This window comes from Triplophysa rosa, linkage group LG8, assembly GCF_024868665.1.
Source record: "Triplophysa rosa linkage group LG8, Trosa_1v2, whole genome shotgun sequence".
Lineage (NCBI taxonomy): Eukaryota > Metazoa > Chordata > Actinopteri > Cypriniformes > Nemacheilidae > Triplophysa > Triplophysa rosa.
The window spans coordinates 14,510,636-14,533,251 of NC_079897.1; the positions used below are offsets into that span (position 1 = coordinate 14,510,636).

Below are 22,616 nucleotides of genomic sequence, written 5' to 3' on the forward strand. Positions count from 1 at the left end.
CAGTTCAACACTGACTGAGCGCGCTCTGTAGTCAGTTGCGCTGTAATGGAGACAAAGTTGAGTTCCATACCAAGAAAGAGGATGCTCTGCACAGGGGAGAGCTTGCTTTTTTTTCGGTTGACCTGTGGTCCCAATCGTTCTAGGTGCCGAAGCACTAGGTCCCTGTGTGTACATAACAGATCTCGCGAGTGTGTCAAATGAGCCAGTCGTCGAGATAGTTTAGTACCCGCACACCTCTCTCCCTGAGGGGAGTGAGGGCGGCTTCCACGATCTTCGTGAAGACTTGTGGGGACAGGGACAGACCGAAAGGGAGGACTCTGTACTAATTAGGGCTGTGACGGTGGCCGTGACAACCGCACCACCGCGGTGGTAAAGTGCCATGACAGTGGTGAACTGCCACCGGCGGTAGTGCACGTCACTCTGACAAATATAGGTGTAATAAATATGAGAGTTGCGATAACGATTGCTAGTTGTAGCCTTTCAGTTGTGGATGGTTTTATTTAAAACATTTTACATTAACAGAAATTATTGGCATACGTTTCCGTTGGTGCGTTCAAGAAGGCAAAACCCAGGTTATTCTGCGGGTTTTGCAATGGCTCTTGTTGTGAAATGAACAGATACGTAAAATCAAAACTGGCTATGACCCGCTTGCTTAGTGTCGGAGCGCGCGCAGGTTTTGCCGCGGTTGCGAAGAGACATCTATTCATTTGCGCTCCTGTGCACATCTTCTGAACGCGCATTTAGTGCAGCTGTACACATTTTAATCTGGACAATGTCAACAAGTAAGTTTCACATCAACGAGTCGGAAAAAGTAAAGTTTTTATGGCAATCTGAATAGGAAAGCCAATGTAGGTTTAAACAGTTTGTTTCAAATGGAATTGTTAAGGACTGTAAGGGTTAATACGCCACTGACTGAAGTTACTGCAACAAGAGCTTTTTTATTTAGTATTTAGCTTTCTTATATCATTTAAGTTTTCATTATTTACTGATGTTTATTTGAATGTTTTATATACTGTAGTGTGCCGTTTCACTGATGGATTTGCGCGTTAAACATTGACGGATGTTTCATCTTCATTTATTTCAGATATCATATTTCAATTTCAAGTATTTAACAATTTCAAGTATTTAAATAAGGTCTATTTTTCTCAACCACCGCGGTCGATTTGTCTATTACCATCGTGGTGGTAAAAAACTGCCACCGTCACAGCCCTAGTACTAATATGCCCGACCCTCGAAAGCGAACCGTAGGAACGGGTGATGACGTGGGAGAATCGAGACATGAAAGTAAGCGTCCTTCAGGTCGATTGCCATGAACCAATCTTGACATCTGATAGATGCCAGGATGCGCTTCTGCGTGAGCATCCTGAACGGCAGCTTGAGTCATGTAGAGGGTAAAAGCGGCTGTGATAAACACCCAGAGAGAGAGAAAACTCTTAGAAGTGGGCTGTTGGGACGGGGCAGGAACCGTCCCGGATCGACCAACCAGCAATGGAATGGCTGGGGTCGGGCCCGAAGGTATTCTCGATCTCCCTGGGGACTTCCCATGAGGGCCGCTTCGGCTTCCGCCGCGGCAGCTGATGGGGTGGTGGTCTCCTCTTCGATGTCTTCTTCCGGGGGGCGCCGAAACCGGAAGGCGTCGAAGAGGACCAGGGCTGCTGCTGGCTGCAGGGCGGCTGAATCGCAGCGGGGGAGAATATGCTTAATATCCTCTGTCTGCTTCTTTACTGTCGAGAACTGCGGTTCGACAGTATCACCAAACAGCCCCCCCTTGCGAGATGGGTGCGTCGAGAAAGCGGACTTTCTCGGCATTACTCATCTGTGCAAGGTTCAGCCAGAGGTGTCTCTCCTGGACCACAAGTGTGGACATCGCCCGACCCAGGGCCCGCGCGGTCACCTTGGTCGCCCGTAGAGCGAGGTTGGTGATGGCGCGGAGTTCCTGCATAAGCGCTGGGTCGGTCTTACCCTCGTGGAGCTCTCTCAACGCCTTGGCCTGCAGGATGGCCATAGCGTGGAGAGAGGGGACAGCTTGGCCCGCAGCAGAGTAAGCTCTCGACACCTAAGATGCCGAAAAAACCTACATGCTTTGGACGGGAGTCTAGGTCGAGCCCCTGGGGGACATCGACGTACCTCTAGCTGCCACACCATCGAGGGAAGAAAGGGCGATGGAACTAGTTGACGTGCACACGCCGAAAGGGGGCATTCCAGGTCGTACTAAGTTCCTCATGCACTTCCGGGAAAACATGGCACTGGGGGCGAGTGCGGCTTGGAGCCGCTTTCAAACCCGAGGTACCATGTATCCAGCCGCGAGTGTTGGGAGAGGTAGTGCGGTGCACTGCAACCCAATGCCGGCGGCCCGGGAAAGCATGGCTGACATTTCGACGTTCGCTTCTTCCTGGGCTCGACCCCCTGAGGGAGGGAGCTCCGAGGAATCGTCGGAGTCCGATGCCAGTAAGTCACCCTCCGATGCTGCAATGGACATCTCATCATCATGCACCGTTTCCGAATACATGGTTGAGGAACAAGACGGTGGGACCGTCTCATGGGAACGGTCAGACGAGCGAGACGAGGTGCGAACGGTCCGCGAGCCGGTGGCTGACGGATTAGCGCTCACAGTAATTCTCATATCACCCTTGCTGCTCGCCGTAGCCACTGCTGTCACGGAACGGGAAGCAGACGAGGTGGTGGCTGAGTCACGTGGGAACACAGCCACCCGTGACGCAACGTCTGAATAGTCAACCGCCCGCAGTGCGGGCAGGACATATCCACAAGGGCTGCCCCAGCGTACTGGAAGCAGACCTTGTGTCCGTCCCCCTCCTCGATGAGTGTGTTGCACCCACGAGAACAGCGGGACATGCCACGCTGGAGAAATTTGCTCTTTTAGAGAAAAAACTTGAACACTCCTGGAACCGCCGAGACACCCAGGGGAAGTCGCCGTAGGAAGGGACAGTCCGCTGCACCACGTCGTAGAACCGGCAGTCTTGTAGTTGCTATCTTGTAGCGAAGTCTGTTGATCATTAGCGAAGGCTCCGAAGAACAAAAGGTGAATGAATGAGGCACGCCGTCTCCCTTTTATACCCGGATATCCGGGGGCGGAGTCCGGCATGCAAATTTCATTCGCCAATTTCATTGGCCTTTTCTAAGAGTCTGAAGCAATTGGTTCTCAAGGACGAACCCCATCTGTCGGCTCGACACAACGTCGAGAGACCGACAGAAAGGGAACTATGATTATACAGTATATCTGTCCAACCAGAATACATGATTGCCCCCCAGTCGAACCAGCCTAGTACTGGGCCTGTTCTGCAGGGTTAAAACAAACTAAATTGTAAATTTTGGAACAATTCCTAGTATGATTCTTGTGTTCGAAACAGACGATGGTCTCTCTCTGATATATTTCCATTACAGAACCTGGAATCTTGTCTTTTGCACAATTACATCTTCTTACAGTACATATAACATTCATTCAAAGAAAATAATATAGATTTGACTTGTTAATAATATGATATATGAATCAACATTTCTTTTACATAATAGCTAAAAGATATTAAGTTAGCCTTTCCATTTGACAGGTACATTTTACCACAACAGGAAGAAAAAAAAATTGAATCAATAAACAGCATCTAACATAAACTCCAAAAGTATTCATGGGAATTTGGTGACCTTGCATCTCATTACCTATCAAAGATGCCCATAAACTATTAATAAAGCAAAGCACTCAGTTCACGGCAGTATCATCGGTTGTTTCATCCCTATTGCTCTACTTAAGTTTAACAAGTGAGAGAGGACTTTACCTTCCTTCTCAAGCACTTTGACTTACAAAAGGGTCTTCCTTTTATCTTTCAAAGCACATCTTCAATGCAGAGGCCACACTAAAGCCCAACCCCCACCACACCATCAAACTTGACACAAAGGACAACCATTTCAAATAAGGGAATAGTAGTTTATTAACCCCGTCCCCATCACATTGATTCATTGATCCATTTAATTTCTCAAGCAGTGATTAAAGCTAGGAGTGTTATGATGTGGAAAATATTTGCAAAAGTTGCAGTTCTCCTTAAGCCTTGTTGGTGGCTCAGGCCTAGTGTGAGTGAGGATGGCATGAACCTGTGTAAAACAAGAATATTTAACCATCACCACTTTACGACATGCAACAGACATTAATGCAAAACTATAATGACCCTAGTATATTTTCTAATCTTCTCTCATTCTTCAGCAAAAAACTTTTCAACTGCTAAGAAGGAAGAGGAAGTGAGCTCTATTAATAGAATATTTGTGCCACTCGCGCTATGACACTTAAGATTCAACAAATGTAGTATATACATTATCTGTTGTCATAAAGCACAGATAACACTGACTATATAGCATAAGTGAATGAGCGGTTCTCAAAAATATATCACAGGTCAGGTCAAGAGGGAAATTAAGGCTAATGTAGCTAATAAATTTAATTGAACATATAATTGTAGATAGCTAGAGAACAAATGGACAGTTCATTTGAAAAACAGATAACTCTGTTTTTTCAAGAATCATGTTTGTTGTTGTGGTATGCTTTTTTATTGTGTTGGTTAGCTGTATTTTATGAAGTTATTAATACTCACTTGCAGGTTGATTGATATTACTTTTGAAAATAGAGTTAAAATAGAGAAGATCTGTTTTTGCAAATGAACTTTCCAAATACTCTTCTCATATTCTGCAATTTCATCCTGTGATCCAAACATGTATCAACAGATACTGAAGTCAGCAGAAATTGTATGGTGCTTTTTCTGTTTTGGGACGAAGATCTAAATGAAAAGGCTTCAGAAAAAAATTGCAGGGCAGGACTTGATTTTATCGTTCGGGAATTGATTGGATTGTTGGAAGTTGGAAGCCTTTCGATTGGACAATCAGTATAAATGTTATGCAAAGAAGAGATGACATTTGGAGGGGAGGTTTCTCATTTTGCTTCTCATCACATTGATGAAAAAGATTATGTGGGCACACAATAACAAAATGAGCAGCAAAGATAAATCTTATAATAAACACTAAGCAATACGCCACAAAAATGTTTTGATTTCATGGTGACTTTAATGTATTTCAGTGTTTCACTCTAAGGATGTTTTGTTTTTGAAAAATAAACAATTTCGATGCTATAATGTCCAATCTAAAATGTGGGTCCACAAAAACAGTTTTGTGTAAACAAGTTTTCCACAGGAACCGCCATTAAACAAGCTGTGATGTTAAAATATGAAATGGACCTAAACGTTTGATGCTTGAGAAAAGCCAAACACACAATGGGATTAAGTTTACACACCCAAATCCAATATCCTGCATCTTATCGTGCACTGTCAACTAGGGCTGTGTATTGGCAAGTGCCTCCCGATATGATACATATCACGATAGATGGGTCACGATACAATATATTGCTATGCATTTCGATATGATACACATTCGCGATATATTGCAATACTTTAAATAGAAAATGTAAAAAGTAGAGCTAGAAATACAACATGCTGTGTACCACCTGGGGTTTTCTGTAAGGATAAGTGTAAAAACATCCCTTACATCTGCAGAGTGGCCATGATGTGCGATGCATGGACCTTTAGATCAGAGGTTTGGGTTCTCAAACTGTGGATTGCGCACCTCAAGTGGGTAGCACAGGGGAATAAGGTGGCTCACGCAAGTGACATTACTCATTACTCCATGCCTTATTTTTAAAACTAAAGCACACTCACACATCAGCTCTGAGAGCTTGAAGCGTTCTTATAGTTTTCAATATGCTCGCTTCCACTTAATTACTTTTGGCCGTATGTATATAACATGACTTAAAAAAATTATCGATAGTAGAGGTATCACTATCGATACACTATCAGAAAAAAAATATTGCGATAGTTAAAAATATTGCGATATTTTTGCACAGCCCTACTGTCAACACAGTACAGATGGCAGATAGTGGAGGAGGTCTGTCCGAGTGGACACAGAAAAGTCAATAAGACAGGAGAAGATCTTTTATCTTAATTCCCTTTGGATGTTGACATTTATGCCGTTTGACCTGAGGTTACATATACAGCCTTCATGAGACTGCAATCAAGACAACAATGAGTGTCTAGATAAACCCTTCAAGAAAATCAATGGAGTGCATTTAAAGGCCGTAGCCATTCCTCTCGCAAAGAGCCTCGAGCAGACACAGATCATCATAAAAGACAGGATGATTAAAAATGCTGATGTCTGGCAAACATGTTATGGGTAATTATATGATTTTATAATCCAGTAATTGAATCATAGACCAGAAAATTTGAAAAAGCATTTACACAATGCATTTGGTATGTCTGCAAGTGATTCTATGGTACTTTGATATAAAATGCTGTTATTCTCACCATTTCCCACTTACTGTACTACTCAGAAGTGACAATGTTATTGTCCTGATACTGTTTTAAAACCATGGTAACAAAAATGATGTAATAGCCAGACCAGATTAACACAAATAATTCCATATAAGGCTTTGAAGAACAAATGAAGCAGAGTGGGACAGAAATATGGACACTTGTTTATAGTCTTAGCTGCTTTACTGTAGATTATTAGGAGCGATCTGTCTTTCAAACAGCCGAGCACATGAAGACAAACTTACACTGACATCTAGTTACCATGAGACAGAGAAAATCTTGACCTGTAAAATAAACCACATATGGATGAATCTAGCGTGAACTAATGCTCATGTGCCCACGCATGAGAACCACACATGTAGAAACAAATAACCCTGAAGGAAATTGTCCTCATGTCTCCTTTTTACTACACTTTCCAAATCTCTGGGGAGGACATTGCCATCTGTGATTTATATGACCATGAAACAAAAGATAGACATCTGAGAAGGGCTCAGATGCATCCTGAAATTTGGACACATGATGTTTCAATGCAATAAGATGGAATCAGGCATGGATATTACTAGACAAGCACAAAATCTGGTTGAATAGGATTAGTAATCATGCACAATTATATTTTGGCTATGCTGAACACAACATAAGGTTTGGCTTTGAATTTTACAGTACATAAGTACATTTACTTGGCTTAAAGAAAAACAGACTTCCCAATTTCAAACCCCAAATTCCTGAATTCCGAGAAAGTCTATGCGCTATAAACTCAAACTAAAGGCAATACACTTTATTCTGGGGTGTTCAATATTGACCCGTTCCCTGATCATACATCTGCCATTTTAGGCTGGTTACAATATAGCATCTTAAACAAAACACACACATAAATAATACATAACATCTGTCCTAAGATAAAAAACACTTTGCATACACCATCTGAGTCCTCACATTATTTACAAATAGAATTCAACCACAATTTATCAGCTTTTTAGATAGCCTACTCTAAACGTATGTACGATGTGTCATCAGCAAATTACATAAATCGTAAGCACAATATCAAAAGGTTTTATTCTGCAGAAATACTGAATGTATAAAAAGTATTTAAAGCTTATTACAATATGCTTTTTAAGGAACAAAACACTTAACACTAACAACACACTAGCTTAAAATCTACAACATGACTTTATGGCTAGGAAAGGCTGGTCCACAAGACTATATTATGTTTTTATATACTTATGATACATTGAAGGGTAACAGGTACACAAGTAACTATGCAGAAAGTAATAGGCAGTACTACATTAACACTTACCTTAATACTATTAACTAATATAGAAGCAAGATTAACTAAGCAGTAAGTAATAGCTAATTTAGGACAAAGGTAGCTCCTTATTTGGTATTTGATAATTACTAAAGAAAAATGCCATCATTGACAACTACTTGCGAACTATGACCAATTAATAAAGAAAAAACAATTAATTACTAATCTCAACATTAACGTACATAAAGTGAAAAAAATTTCACAGTTTTCACTGTTTGTGGAAACTAATTCATGAATAAATACAAATACCAAAAGCCAAATACCAAAACATGAATGGATATATTCTACATATATAGCCTATCCATAGAGATAGGCTATATTTCATGTAGTACTGCCTATTACTTTCTGCATAGTTACTTGTTAACAACGGACCATTATTCTAAAGTGTTACCCATTGAAGTGTCATCTACAGTAAAGTTTTACCCTTTAGTTTCATCATGTTGCCTTCTGAACGCTCAGTAACCCTGTCCTCCTGTGTGGGCACATGACTTGTAGGATATCTTCACCAAAATAGTATGATCAGGTGATGAAATGAATGTAATACTATCTCCTGCTCTCTGCTCCTTAGGTTAGAGAAACATAAACGATCCATCTATGTCATACATATTCCCGTTCCCATCACCTGATGATGTTAAAGATATTATTTAAGACCAACAACTTTACACAGATACTTAGAAAAGTACTGATTTCCCTGACACAAATGCAGGACGATATTACAGTGGTGTTTGCCAGTGTTTTACTTTATGGGCTAAAGCTTGGTCAAAGTTTTGCCATAAGCTCTTCTAACAAGAGTGAAATAAATTTTTAATAGTATTAAAGCAATGAGATTGATGTAATCGGATCCATATAATCTGCCTGGGTTGTAGTGAAACTGTGAAAGCTTATTAAAAGTTGCTGGCTAAAGTTTGCAACTTGAAACAAAGCCAGAGAATGGACGTCAGTGGTCTATGAAACTATAGGCTATCCAAACCGTGGAAAGGGGGACAGCTGTTTAAGAGGCCCAAAATTATGTCTAGTAAGACTGCTAACGTTAACTAGGTTTTCAACAACACAGTCACAGTCAGAAGATGTTTTAGACAGGCTACTGATACAATGCATGAAGCAATCAAAAGAGGTACTATCTTACCACACGACGAAGGACGACCCAATATCTTCTTTAGTTACTAGAGCTGACCCGAAACAAGCAGTAGACAATCCCGTTTCTGATTCAACAAGTTTATAAAACCAATTATTCGGTACTATTTTCGCTGACAAACTATATCCGTAAACAATAGCAGTGATCCCCGGCTCTTTGAGTAAATGGACCCAGTATGAAAAGCAGCACAAAGATTCAGCCTAGTTAGTTGTTTCTGCTTTGTAGGAGATCCGATCGTCTGCAGTTCTTCTGTAACGGAGCTCTGGGACGAAGATTAATGAATAAAAACGATCTCCTTGTCCAAACGACAGGACGTTTTGGTACCCACTCGAAAAGCCGGTGTCACAACACGCTCTCACTACATTACACTGAGTCTCTCTCTCTCTCTCTCTCTCTCTCTCTCTCTGAGCGTGACGCCACTCCCCACTCTCACAGCTGGGCTTTCACAACATATTGAACTCCTTTTTACAACCCCTTCTTATTCGTAAATAGCACATTCTTATTATTTGATATACTGTCTAGTTAGTTCTAAAATTACAAAACAACTAAACAACAAACATCGCAAATTGTTAAAAAACGGAGAAGCAGGTGGAACGTCACAGGGACGGACCCTTGAATCAACCAGTAGTTGGTGTTGTGGGTGCGCATGCTCAGTGGGTCGTGATTTTCACACTGCGCGTCCACCTCTGTATCATAGCAACTGGGATCATCCAATAGTAGGGGTATTCGACAAATCTGAAGTTAATAATAGATCACAATAAAGGATATGATTATAGTCTTACATTTTTTAAACATTATCCTATAGATTACATACTTTGTAAAACAATTATATATTCGTGTGGACATTAAAATTGTTATTTTTATAAATGTGTGGGACCTTGTCTGAAGTAACCCCCCTCAGAAGTTCCAGTTTCACTTCCATTTTTTAGCGTCCGTTTGCTTACCGCGCGGCTTGTAAAGAAACTGCGGTGTATTGTGGAAACAGACATAAAAGAACGGAGAAACGTTTAAAATATGAATTTAATCGCTACTTGCACATAAAATTCGCTTTTTATGCGCCTGTGTGAAATTATATTGTTATTAACGTTGTAAATGATCCGCGAGCTATCAAGTTCACGAGTTTCTGCCAGGTGTGTTTGAATTATGACGTACAATGATGACACGTATGTATGTTGCATGTACACCCAGCAGGTTGTGTTTATAACGTTATGCTTTTGTTCATTGCACAGATGGAGAACTTTATTCTGTATGAGGAGATCGGAAGAGGCAGCAGATCAGTTGTTTATAAGGGCAGGAGAAAAGGTAGCATACATTTCGTGGCCATCATCTGCAGTGAGAAATCCAAGAGACCCGAATCAACCAACCATGTATGTAAACGTCATATTTCAGTTGAATTTGTTTTTCATTCTATGTTTTGCATGCAATTGAATGGAGAACTTTAAATGTACTTGTGCCTGTTGCTCACCTATGTTTACAAAATCACATTATCTCCACAGGTTAGACTTGCTCATGATATCAAACATGATAATGTGGTATCTTTCTATGAATGGTATGAGACCAGCAACCATCTGTGGCTGGTGGTGGAGATGTGCACAGGTGAGATTCCCAACATTAATGTGTTGATTTTCATCATTTAGTTTGATTTTGTTTGTTACTTTGTATTTTTCTTTTATTCCAGGTGGATCTCTGGCAGCACTCATTGCTCAGGATGAGTGCTTGTCTGAAGACATAGTGCGAGAGTTTTCCATTGACCTGATAAAAGGTCTTAAACACATCCATGACTCTGGCATCATTTTTTCAGATCTAACACCTGCAAAGGTATAAGCTTTACACCTGTTAGGCACTCCTTTGTGATATATGTCCACACGGAGATCTCATGTTACTCAGACTATGCAGCAATTGTGCGGGTGGAAGGGGAAAAGCCTTCTGAGCAATTCCATGCAAATGTCAACCTTAAAGGGATACTTTAGCCAAAAATAACAATTCTGTCATCATTTACTCACCTTCAAGTTGTTCCAAATCTGTATACATTTATTTGTTCTGATGAACACAGAGAAACAAATTTGGAAGAATGCTTATAACCAGACAGATTTTGCCCCCTATTGAATACCATAGTAGGAAAAAATAAGTGCCCCAGAACAGTTTGCTGTCCTACATTCTTCAAAATATCTTCTTTTGTGTTCAACAGAACAATAAAAATGATTAAGTATGTTTTCCTACTGTCAATGGTCAATGGGGAGCAAAATCTGTTGGTTATAAGCATTCTTCCAAACATCTTTCGCTGTGTTCATCAGAACAAAGAAATTTATACAGATTTGGAACAACTTGAAGGTGAGTAAATAAATGAGTAAAAGGTGAGTAAAACATATTTTTTTTACCAGAACTTTTCACCCTACTTGTCAGATGTCAATATTTGGTGATTTAAATACCCACGTGTAGTCTTTCTTTTTAAAGCATATTTTTACATAGTTAGGTAAGTGAATTGTCACAACCATAATGGAATTGTCACATCGTTAAAGACCGTTCGATCACATTCATAACGGTCCATATTCCTCATAAATGGGAACATAAAAATTAAAATAACTATTTTGTGATCTATGAAGAGCCATCCCCTTATTGCGTCTGGTTTGCAAATTGACAGAAATCCTCCAAAATTGACAGAAAAACGTTTCTCACAACCATAACGCATACTTTAAAAAAAAAAAAATAGAATACTTGTTCGTAGACTGATATTTTTCTGATGTCTGGACTCTTTCATCAGGTGTTTAGTAAAATATTAACATATGGTTCAATATACTGGTAATAAATACATTCTCTGAGAATTAATATTTCAAGTTTTGACTGAAAGTGTCACATCCATAATGCTGGAATTGCCCATCTGTGTTTTTTCGAGTTCTCGCAATGCAGAATAAAATTGTCCAGCACTTTTTTGCTCATAAATATCTAATGATATTTTTTACAATTTTAAACCCACTACCACCTGTATCTTATTTTAAGACACCAATAAATCTTTCAATCATTTTTTTACCTTTGGCCTTTGATTCATTTTCACCAGTTTTAATGATCTGTATTTGTCTTTGGCTTGATCACTGGGGGCTTTTAGAACATTAAGACATTAATTTCTTTAAAGCTACTTTGAACCAATATAGACTATGAAAATATACAAATAAAGATGACGTCACTATGCAAGTTTGTTGTGTAATTTAGTTTTGTTGTATTCCTTCCAGGATGTGTTGCTTTGTGGTCTTAATATTTCTCTGTTTTCACTTTTTTGTTGTTGTTGTTTTGCATGCTTTTAGCTCTTAAGGTAAAGCATTCTGTATCAAGGTACTATAACTGCTTTAGACAGAACGTTTATTCACATAATATTGTGATAGATAACCCAACTAGGCCTATATTCTTTAATGTCTGTACCATGTGCCTTCGTGTTTCCAGATATTGTTAGATGGACCAGGAACTCTGAAGTACTCTAGTTTCTGTCTGGCCAAAGCTCAAGGAGAGAGTCTGGAGGAGTTCTTCACTCTTGTAATGGCAGAAGACATAGGAGCTGGAGAAAGCAAAGAGAACATGATCTCTCTACAGAAAGACATCAAGAGCAGAATTAGAGGTCATCACAGTTTTTTTTTTCACTTATTGCACATTTTACTTATTAGCTGTTTTATTCTAACCAACAACTAATGAAAACTCTTATTGAGATGCTTTCTATCATTCGTCTTCAGTTCATCATAAAAATAATTCAACGTATAATGCATATTTATTTTAAAGGGGTCGTATGGCTCGAACACGTGTTTTTGGTGTGTTATAAGTTGCCCATGCGTGTATTAGATGCATAAAATTGCAAAAATTAAAGTGTTGGAACAAAAGATGCATTCTATCTAAAAGCGAATGCTCACCCAGACCTGCCTGAAATGCCTCGTGTAACCACACCCCTACAAATCTACGTCAGTTCGTGGTATGATTTGACTAAGACCGGTGGGCGTACCTGTCAGTACAATTGCTTTGGCACCTGATGTTCCAAATATGGTAAGAGGCATTACATTTACGTCACACGTATTCGACCATTCACTACGCACTGGTTAACTGGCCAATCATAGCACACCTCGCTTTTCAGAGCGATGAGCTTTGTTAAAAATCCGCACGTTTCAGAGAGGCGGGGTAAAGAGGAGATACAAACATGCACGGTATGTGGAAAATACAGCGTTTTTGAACCTTAAATCATGTATACACATTGCATTACATCTAAAACAAACGATAACATTCCTGTTAGCTGTGTCATACGCAGTACTCGAGTTGTAAAAAAAAATCAGGGGGGATGGTGGATTGGATTTAACGTTTAGGGACAGATCATTTGTGCTGATGACAGCGCATATGGTGGGAGACCAACGGTGTACCCCTTTGATTATTGTTTAAGCACAAAGATAATTATTATATTATATTACTCTAAAACAACATGCATGCTATTGATATATTACGTATCAGATACTCCTGTCATTGATCTTGACCAAGGCACCTCAGAATTGGAGTTGATCCCCAGGCTGGCATGGCTACCACTGCTCCTACATAGTTAGGTTAAATACAGAGGACACATTTTCCCACTGGGTGCAAATGCAACTTCATACTCATGATACCTATAAATCTATTGCGAATTCATCTATTAAATGTTAAAACAAAACCTCACAAAACATTGTAAATGAACATGAATCCTCTCAAGTCAAGTCCATTTTAATTGAAGTGCAAGAACAAATGGATTAAAAAATGTAACGTTACCATTTACAAAATCTGAGAATAATACATATAATACAAATACATAGCACCACCTGTCATTTCTTAAACTTGAGGTGGCCAAACAAAAAAGGGGAAGCAAACTTAATAACTGATCAGTTCAATGCTGCAATGCTGCCTAACGTTACCCCATTCTCCCCTAAAGTATCTCATAGAAGCTTCCAAAGAGTTCTATAATCATGTAAGGAAAAGTAATGGCTAGTAATGGCTTTCCTTGCACTTGCCATTTATATGTTGTAGAATGTTTGGCGAACGATGATAGATAGCGCGATGACATTCCACCAGATGCCGCTGATCGGACAGGACAGAGTAACACGGCGGATAACACTCATAAAAAAGTTAGTTAAGGCAGGCGTGTGTTGCTTAGGCGGCCACTGTAAAGTGCTGTGGGAAACCCTGCAGTAAAATATTCCAGATGAAACAGAAACCAAATCTTACATTAACTTTGTGAATATAAAGTCTAACCTGATGTTAGCTAGCTATCTGGCATTAGCTAACAAGAAAAAAAATGCTCCAAACTAACTAACATCGTTAACTGTGTTGTTATCGCCTCTGTCCAGAGATTCCGCCTTTGGTGACATATCAAAAGTATTCCTGACTCTTGACTTACCTTCAGTGCTACTTCTTGCCCTCTTAAAGCCGAAGTCCCTCAGGTCAAGCTGTCCATGTTGCTTGGGCCATGATGCTGAAATCACCGGCACCAGCACCTGCGCTGCTATGTCGCTGACGCTGACTGATGTGACGTCAATTTAAAACAAATCGTCGTGTCATTATGTGCACATTCCCCTCATCCACAGTATTTTAGCCTATTCAATATTCGCAAAAACTAAATGTTGAAATAGTGGTAAGTTACCACTGGTAATATTTACACATTCATTGATAAAATAACGGGATGGGAAGGGGGGATGGCCATTTTAGAAGGGGGATGATTTTGATCATCTTTAATTCAAAGGGGGATGCCATCCCCCCTCAACTCGAGTACTGGTCATATGACCCCTTTAACCAAAACATAGCCTACCTATCCTCATGTTATACTATAAGTGTTTGTCATGCATTTATCATTGTCATGCATGTACTTTTAAGAAATATTTACATGCGTGTATACATTTTTATATTTACATATAATTTATATTAGATATAAATATTTAAAATATATATATTTTTTCTTAAATTATACATGCATGTGTGTGTATTTAACTGTATAAAACTAGTCGGGATTAATCGTTATGCAGCCCTGAATTCCAGAGAAAAGGTTTTGTCAGAATTGTCAACCAAAATTGACTTGGGCACATTGAGAACCCTTTTGAAGAAGTAAAAAAAAAAAACTAAATTTCTACAAATCACCCATTTATGTAAGTTTTTTTCCCAGTATGTTCACTGTCCGTTTGTCACTGTGTTGTTGCTCAGGTTCTCCTGTGTATTGTGCTCCTGAGGTGCTGAGAGGAGCAGACTCCGGTTTCAGCAGTGACCTGTGGGCCTTAGGCTGCATTCTTTATGAGATGTTCACAGGTTAACCATCCTACCTCAATACACAACCTTCAGTGTAGCCATATGCTTTCTTATGTCATATTAAATATATATTTTATTTACTCTTTCCTTTTTTATTCAGGAAAACCACCCTTTTTCTCTGACAGTATGACTGGATTAGTTGATCTCATTTTAAATGAAGATCATCCACCCCCAAAACAGAAAGGTTTGACACCAAGTTTTGTTTTACGCATGTAAAATATTTTTTCTGATATTAAGGTTAATCTTTTTTTCTTATTTAAGGGCCTTGTTTCTCACAGCCCAGTCCAGAGTTTGAGAGTCTGGTGACTGGTTTACTTCAGAAAGACCCAGTGAAAAGGTACAAAATGTATTTTTAGGCTTGCATATGATACGGAAGTAAAAACAAAAAACTGTAAATTGCCATCTCTGGAAACTTGACCTTTCAATCTTCTGCTTTCAGTGTAATGTTTGCTTGTCCATTGCCTTTAACATAGTTCATTTTTTCCAGAACATAACTTTATATAACATTTTACTATATATTATCTTGTAAATAAAAAGTAACATAATCATTGCCATTTTGTAGCCTATAGTGAGCAATCAAATCTATTGTTGATTTTAATTGGAAGATTCCACAAACTATCTCACTTCTTACACTATGTGCAGTAGTGGGGCCAGTTTATATACCATTGAGGACGGCTGTATATTTCTTTGAAGGCTAATGAATTCAAAATTGCTTCACATAGCCTTTGCATGTACCACACCACTGAATCTGTCACATTACATTTGCATTGTACATTCAGTACTCATCTGTGAATCCTTTGTAGGTTAAGCTGGGACTCTTTATCGTCTCACCCATTCTGGAGGGGAGAATGTTCAAAGACGCATCCCACTTCAGGGCAAGAGGATTTACCTCTGATCTCCAGGTACATGTGCCGATGCTGCACTAACTTGTCCAAATTTACAGTATCTATATTATGAAGTCTGTCAAGTTTTATTTAACACTACACCAATCACGTGATCCCACACAATCTCTGATGACATCATTCATTCTGAATATTGTGCCCATGCTAAGATCCCTTAAAAGAATCTAGTGTTTGTATATGGCTCAATAGATCATCTTGTGCACAGAACCTCTCAGTCAACTATTGATGGGGTGAGTGGGAAAACAGCCCTATGGCACACTTTATACACCGCCTGTGTGTTCAGTGCAGTGCCAAAGACAATAAGCCTTTGTCCCACCCTAGAAAGCACAGCATATTCAGGTTATAAAAAAACTCTCTTGTAGGGTTGGGAATCGAAAATCAATTCCAATTTGGAATCGGAATCGAAAGGGTAGGAATCGGATCGGAATTGAAAGGAATAGGAATCGGATACTTGAGATTAAAATTTGAATTCCTCTTATCAATTCCTGTGTGCATATTTTCAGAAAAGTACATGCGTTGCATGATCTGCTGATATCTCAATAAAAGCCCTTATGAAAATTAGCGATATTTTTTACTATAGTAAGCATAGTTTAGCTATAGAATTTGTATTAAAGCACAGGAATCACAAATTAACCATAGTTGCATTATAGTAACTGCAGTTTATCCATGATGTAGTTCAACTATTATAATACAAATTGTAATAAATCCGAAAAGGTGTGTTTCTATGTGTAAATATACACAAAACGGTGCTCATAAATATATATATATATATTTGCAAACAAGTCAATAAGCAGGCTAAATGACCATACAGGTTGATATCTAAATGTTTTACTTTAACTGTGGAATCGAAACTGGGAATCGATAAGAATCGAAATCGATAAGCAGAATCGGAATTGGAATCGGAATCGATAAAATTGAAACGATTCCCAACCCTACTCTCTTGTGGTACCACTGTTTCATCTGTTCCAAAGTCATTTGTTTCATGATCTTGGGAGAGTTACGCATGTATGTTTATGCCATTTTGGAGACATTAAGTAATGGAGTAAAGTCAGTGACCTCTAGTTTAAGCACAGGTCAGGTAGTGTTGATAGTGTGTACGTAGATGTTTCTAGAAATAAAGTTCTGGTATTGTTGGGCCAGGATTATGCTTTAAACTGGAGTCAGGTTCTGTAAGTGGGCCAAAACAAAGACCATTGTGATGTCACCCAGAAAACTGCGTGTCTGCAGGACCAGAAGGAAGATTTAAAGGGATAGATCACCCAAAAATGAAAATTCAGTTTGGAACAACATAAGCAATGTTTTTAGGGTGAGCTGTCCCTTTAATTGTCATGAAATGATTGTAAAAAACCCCAAATAGGATTATAATTCCTAATGCTAGATATATAATTTCTTATGACTGGAACTGAGATTTCCTCTTGTATTCGATTATATTGAATGTGTTTGTGTGTGTTTTAGCCTGCGTTTGGCGTCTGGGCTCTCTCGGACAGCGGAGGAAGAGCAGACAGCACCTGCTGACCCAAGCAGTCCAAACCTCAGCAAGTCCTTCACGTTAGGTAATGCAGCAGATACGATAGTCAGCACGTCCCACCTTGCTCTCATTCACTGTGTGCCTGTAAAGTGCTTGAGCATTTTATACTTCTTGTGTGCTCTGTGTGTATGTGCAGTCCTCCAGCACGTACTTATGACAGTTATGTCAGCCGCTACAGCTCATGTTCTGTTGTCTTGCATTGCTGTACGTATGATTTATGCATGCAGTATTCAATCACGCACACACGCTGCTCTGTGTACTCTAGGATTAGATTGCTTATGGTTAATACCTCTGTTGCACTATCAGAGGAAGACTACACGAAAAGAGTGCCATTACGTAACCTTGAATCAACTGAAACACTTTACATGCGGCAAATCACGTTAAACCTTAATCTGTAGGAATGGCCTTCATTCAGAGCAGTTCATTTCAGGAGAAGGATGTGATTAAATTTACTGTTTGATATTGAGCAATTATAAAAAGGGTAACACTTCAGTATAAGTTTGTAGTTGTTCATTAGTTAATGCATCATTTAACGTGAACTAACGATGAACAACACTTATACAGCATTTATTAATCTTAGTTCATTTTGATTTCAGCATTTACTAATACATTTTAAAGATCAAAAGGTGTTACTGTTAACATTAGTTAAAGATCAAGTGTACGAAATTTAGCGGCATCTAGCGGTGAGGTTGCGAATTGTAACCAATGGCTCAGTCCACCACTCACCCATCCCTTTCGAAGCACTACGGTGGCTGACACAAGAACTAAGATGTCATCACGTTTTCGCTTCTTTGCTGAAGGTTATGAAACGCGCTCTGTAGAGCACCGGGTACCCGCGGTGTGTGTAGATAGACCATTCTAAGGTCATAAAAGCATAACGATTTATTATATAAGGTCTTTGTACACCTCTGTACACATAGTTATGTATATTATATTGCATTTCTGTCAATAGATCCTCCAAAAAAAAATGCACATTGGACCTTTAATGCACAATGCACTAACATTAACAATTGTATTGGCATTTACTAACATCATCAAAGATGAATAAATGCTGAAAAACTGTGATCAAAAATTGTATCAGTGAATGACCCTGCCTACTTAATTGCTTGTTGTGCTTTTATAACATCTTTTTGAACAGTCTTTTTATATTAAACAGTCACTGCTGTATTATCACTTCTGGTCTTTGTGATATATTGAATACTTTGTGTTGTAGATAATGTAATTGAGTTTAGACCAAAGTCTGCGCTGGACACTGATACCAGAGAGGCCATTTTCCTCCTCAGGTCTATATCTCTCATATTCACATTCATCCATGAACACTTTGAAATAGCATTTAAATGGATACCTGTGTGTATGGGTGTTTTCCGTGGACATTCCTAAGAACATAGAATGAATAATTTTACTTTTGTGTTGTTTGTGATTGATATTAAAAAGCTCCAGACCAACTCCAAGAACAAGCACTACTGCTAGAGAGATGGAAGACAGAGGGCCTGATGCTCAGGTGAGTGCATGTGCTAATGGGAAGACGTTGGAAGAAATTTAAAGGGAAAGGGATAGTCCTAAAATTAAAATTTTGTCACGATTTGCTCACCCTCACGTTGTTCCAGGACTGTATAATTTTTGTTTTGATCATAAAAAGATATTTGGAAGAATGTTTGTAACCAAACAGTTCTGGGGCACTATTGACTACCATAGTAGGAAAAAATGTTACTATGGTAGTCGATGGTGCCCCAAAACTGTTCCCACATTCTTTAGTTTAAAATATCTTCTATGGTGTTCTACACAACAAAAAAATATATACGGGTTTGAAACAAGTAAGTAAATGAGTAAATAATGACAGAATTTTCATCCCTTTAAGACATGTGTATTCAGGTTATTTTGATCAGAATAAAATGAGCAATTTCATATTTTTACATCCAAACAAGGATGTGTTATAGAGCTAATGCAACAAATAAAGGTGTTTTTGCATTTTAAATTTTGATTTAAATCGTTTTTGAGGCCTTATCAAAACCAACAATGCAAGAGGTGGAATGCACTGAGCAGTCAGTTTATTATGCTTGTTCAACAGCTGATCTCTGGCCTGCTAGTGGACTTTATGTCTGCAGATCTCTTTTGTTTAACCACAGCACCATCTACTGGATGTGTTCAACATTACGTTTACACCGTAAAACACACCGATCACCATTTTACCGTAGTAAATTCTGTAAAGTGACTTATTATTGTCTTACAGTGATGCAGGAACAGATTTGAACCTTGAGCAACGGTGCTAAAATATAGTGACATTTAAACAGAGATTTAAACATATTAAATGAGTGGTGTGTGTTGTCCTGTGCTTTGTAGGAGTCCAGTGTCCTGGCAGAGGAGCAAAGTGACCTGAACACCTGCATTAAAGCTCTTTTATACACAGACAGTGGCCTTACAGTGACGCCCATCATGGATAACCCAAAGGTAACGTGATCTTCAGTATTTGCATACATTTACAGACACAACAACTTGTAATAGGATTGACAGAGTGACAAAATTCACTGTCTGATGTGCCTTTCCAGTGTATTTCAAGCACTAAAACTAATGTTGGACTATATTGTTATGTTTTGTCTCTAGATTTTAAAGGTGCCTCCAGTTCGCTTTGACCCAAAAACCCTTTGCGTATCGGCACACTCAGGTGAACATTAATTGATTTTCAATGTGGATGGCATTTAAAGGGATAGTTCACCCAAATAGGAAAATTTGGTCATCATTTACATACCCTCATTTCATACTGTACATGCATGACTTACTTTCTCCTGCAGAACTAAAAATATGATAGTTTGAAGAAGGTTGGTACCAAACAGCGGCAGTACCTATTGACTTGCATTGTATGGGCACAAAACCAATGCATGTCAATGGGTGCGGCAGTGACCTGGTTACCAACTTTCTTGTTTTAATTTTTGGGTGAACTATCCCTTTAAGAGTTCGTAGTACCTTTAATTTTAAAGGTATTAGAGGTCATGATGCCATTTTGTCTGTTAAAATAGTTCCAAGTAAGCCATGCGTATGTTGCACTAACTGAAAAGTGTAAACATGATTCAACCATCGGCAAGTTTGAGACTGGAGTTCCTGTTCTTCTGACTAATGGCAGATGGGATACCAGTTTGCCTTTATTTTTGTAATTCTATAAACTTGGCATAGACATCACATTACTCATTTCATATTTGGCAGTACTGTCTGTTCTTGCATGTCACTTAAAACGATTCGGATAATTTCTATTTTTTTTCATTCTTGTTTTTTACATTTTACACCAGTTTTTACACAACATTACACAAACTGAAAGCTTCTCTTTCTCCTCAGCTGACCGGTTGTCATCTCTGAGCTCAGAGGACTGGTGTCAGTTTCTGCAGCAGGTGTGTGCTGTTCTGGAGTCAGTGGACCGGGCTGGATCGGCCAGCGCCACTGCAGCGCGTGCTAAACTCAACCTGCTCTGTTACCTGTGCACCGTGTGTAACCACAGAGAGACAGCCACACGCCTTATACACTCCCAGCTGGTGAGACAATCCTCTCATAAAGATTTATAAAAGTTTAGGCTCTAAAATTAGACATGATATTCAGAAGAGAGAATACTGGGGTGTTTTTTAAGTTTAAAAATGATTTGGAGAAACATATGCTCTAATCAAGACATAAATCATTAAATGCAGCAAAAACTTAAAATGAACATAATAGGAGGACCTAGATATTTCAATTGTGTGAAAGAACCTTTAGTAGAACACGCTCAACACACACCCAACAGCTGTTCTCAGTTTTTTTTCTGGCCTGCTTTCAAATGTCCTGCCCCTGAGCAACACAACACATCTACTGTACATTCACACATGCATAAAAAAACTCACATTAATGTTTGCTGCATTCAATTTGGTGTGACATGGGCCACAGTGGGCGATTTAAAAGACAGTGAGTCAAAGGGATAGGTCAGTTAAAAAGGTCAATTTTCCCATCATTTACTTGTTTGACTGACTTCTGCAGAACACAAAAGAAGATATTTTAAAGAACAACAACAATAAACCCCATTTACTTTCATCGTATGGACACAAAACCCCTGACACATTTCTCAAGATATCTTCTTTTGTGTTCCACATAAGAAAGAGTCATATAGAGGTTTTGAACCACATGAGGGTTTTGCACATGCCTAAAGAAAATGCACGTGGGCTTTTGTGTAGAGCTGGCAAACTGGAGATCATACTGTTCTACTGTGTCATTGCGTTTTACACAGACTAAACTGTTCTGTTTTTTTCACATTGTTATTTAGTACCTTTACTGGTGTTATGGGGTGTGTAGATGACTGGGAGTGGGATGGTACTGGAATGAGGGAAATAAAATAATAGCCTGTAAACTGAAGAATGGGCATCTCGCCTCAGTCATAAAATGACTTTCCTCTTCCTTTGCTTTCATCTGTGGAGACTTTGATCAGAGGAGTTGAATAGATTTTTAAACATGAATTGTCTGGTAACTTGCCAAAACTTGATGGAACACATCCGTTTTGGGATTGGACCTTGTGTGTTTTATTTATTTGAGTATAATTTGTTGCCATGATTGCTGATAAACCAGTGCTAAGAATTGTACAATCCTCCTCTGGCCACCAGGTGTCTCACCACCATTACCAGTTTATCTGTGTATATGACCTGTATACCTACCCACTGTTAAATATTTATGACATTGTGGGCGTTATTATTATGATTAATGACCTATAATATGTACAGAAATCTTGTTTAGACCGAACATGTTATAATAATCATTCTTGTTTAATCCTGCTCACCTTATTATTGTTTTTCTTTTTTTCTGATGCAGTTTCCTGTGCTGGTTCAACAGATGCGACACGCTCCCAACTGGGATGTGTAGGTGTTACCTTTTTAAATCAGCATCGAATTTTGTGTAATCTACAGTTTCATTGGTATTTATTTTCACACATTATTCAATTACAGTAGTTTCCCGAAAGTCATCATTTGTCTTTAAAATAAACAGACGTGCAGTATTATCAGATGTCATTACTGGTGCCGGTCTCTGAGAAATGCATGGCCTGTCTTTCCTCTCTGGCTCTGAATGGAAGGAATGACAGGCATGTGTCTCACTGGCCCCT

The 22,616-nt window shown here is 39.1% G+C and overlaps 1 protein-coding gene across 2 annotated transcripts in view; it reads left to right on the forward strand.

The window, feature by feature from the left end:
- Positions 1 to 9,739: 9,739 nt before the first annotated feature.
- The window catches only part of ulk4 (unc-51 like kinase 4), a 179,056-nt gene continuing 166,179 nt past the window's right edge, over positions 9,740 to 22,616 (forward strand). For both annotated transcript variants that reach the window (XM_057339463.1, XM_057339465.1), the window contains exons 1-16: positions 9,740 to 9,921; positions 10,021 to 10,158; positions 10,288 to 10,387; positions 10,470 to 10,609; positions 12,227 to 12,398; positions 14,981 to 15,082; positions 15,183 to 15,266; positions 15,344 to 15,419; positions 15,886 to 15,984; positions 17,440 to 17,537; positions 18,726 to 18,795; positions 18,947 to 19,013; positions 19,853 to 19,960; positions 20,114 to 20,174; positions 20,840 to 21,033; positions 22,328 to 22,374. In XM_057339463.1, coding sequence (XP_057195446.1) covers positions 10,021 to 10,158; positions 10,288 to 10,387; positions 10,470 to 10,609; positions 12,227 to 12,398; positions 14,981 to 15,082; positions 15,183 to 15,266; positions 15,344 to 15,419; positions 15,886 to 15,984; positions 17,440 to 17,537; positions 18,726 to 18,795; positions 18,947 to 19,013; positions 19,853 to 19,960; positions 20,114 to 20,174; positions 20,840 to 21,033; positions 22,328 to 22,374 — 1,556 coding nt within the window. In that variant the 5' untranslated portion in view covers positions 9,740 to 9,921. The remainder of the gene's footprint in view (positions 9,922 to 10,020; positions 10,159 to 10,287; positions 10,388 to 10,469; positions 10,610 to 12,226; positions 12,399 to 14,980; positions 15,083 to 15,182; positions 15,267 to 15,343; positions 15,420 to 15,885; positions 15,985 to 17,439; positions 17,538 to 18,725; positions 18,796 to 18,946; positions 19,014 to 19,852; positions 19,961 to 20,113; positions 20,175 to 20,839; positions 21,034 to 22,327; positions 22,375 to 22,616) is intronic.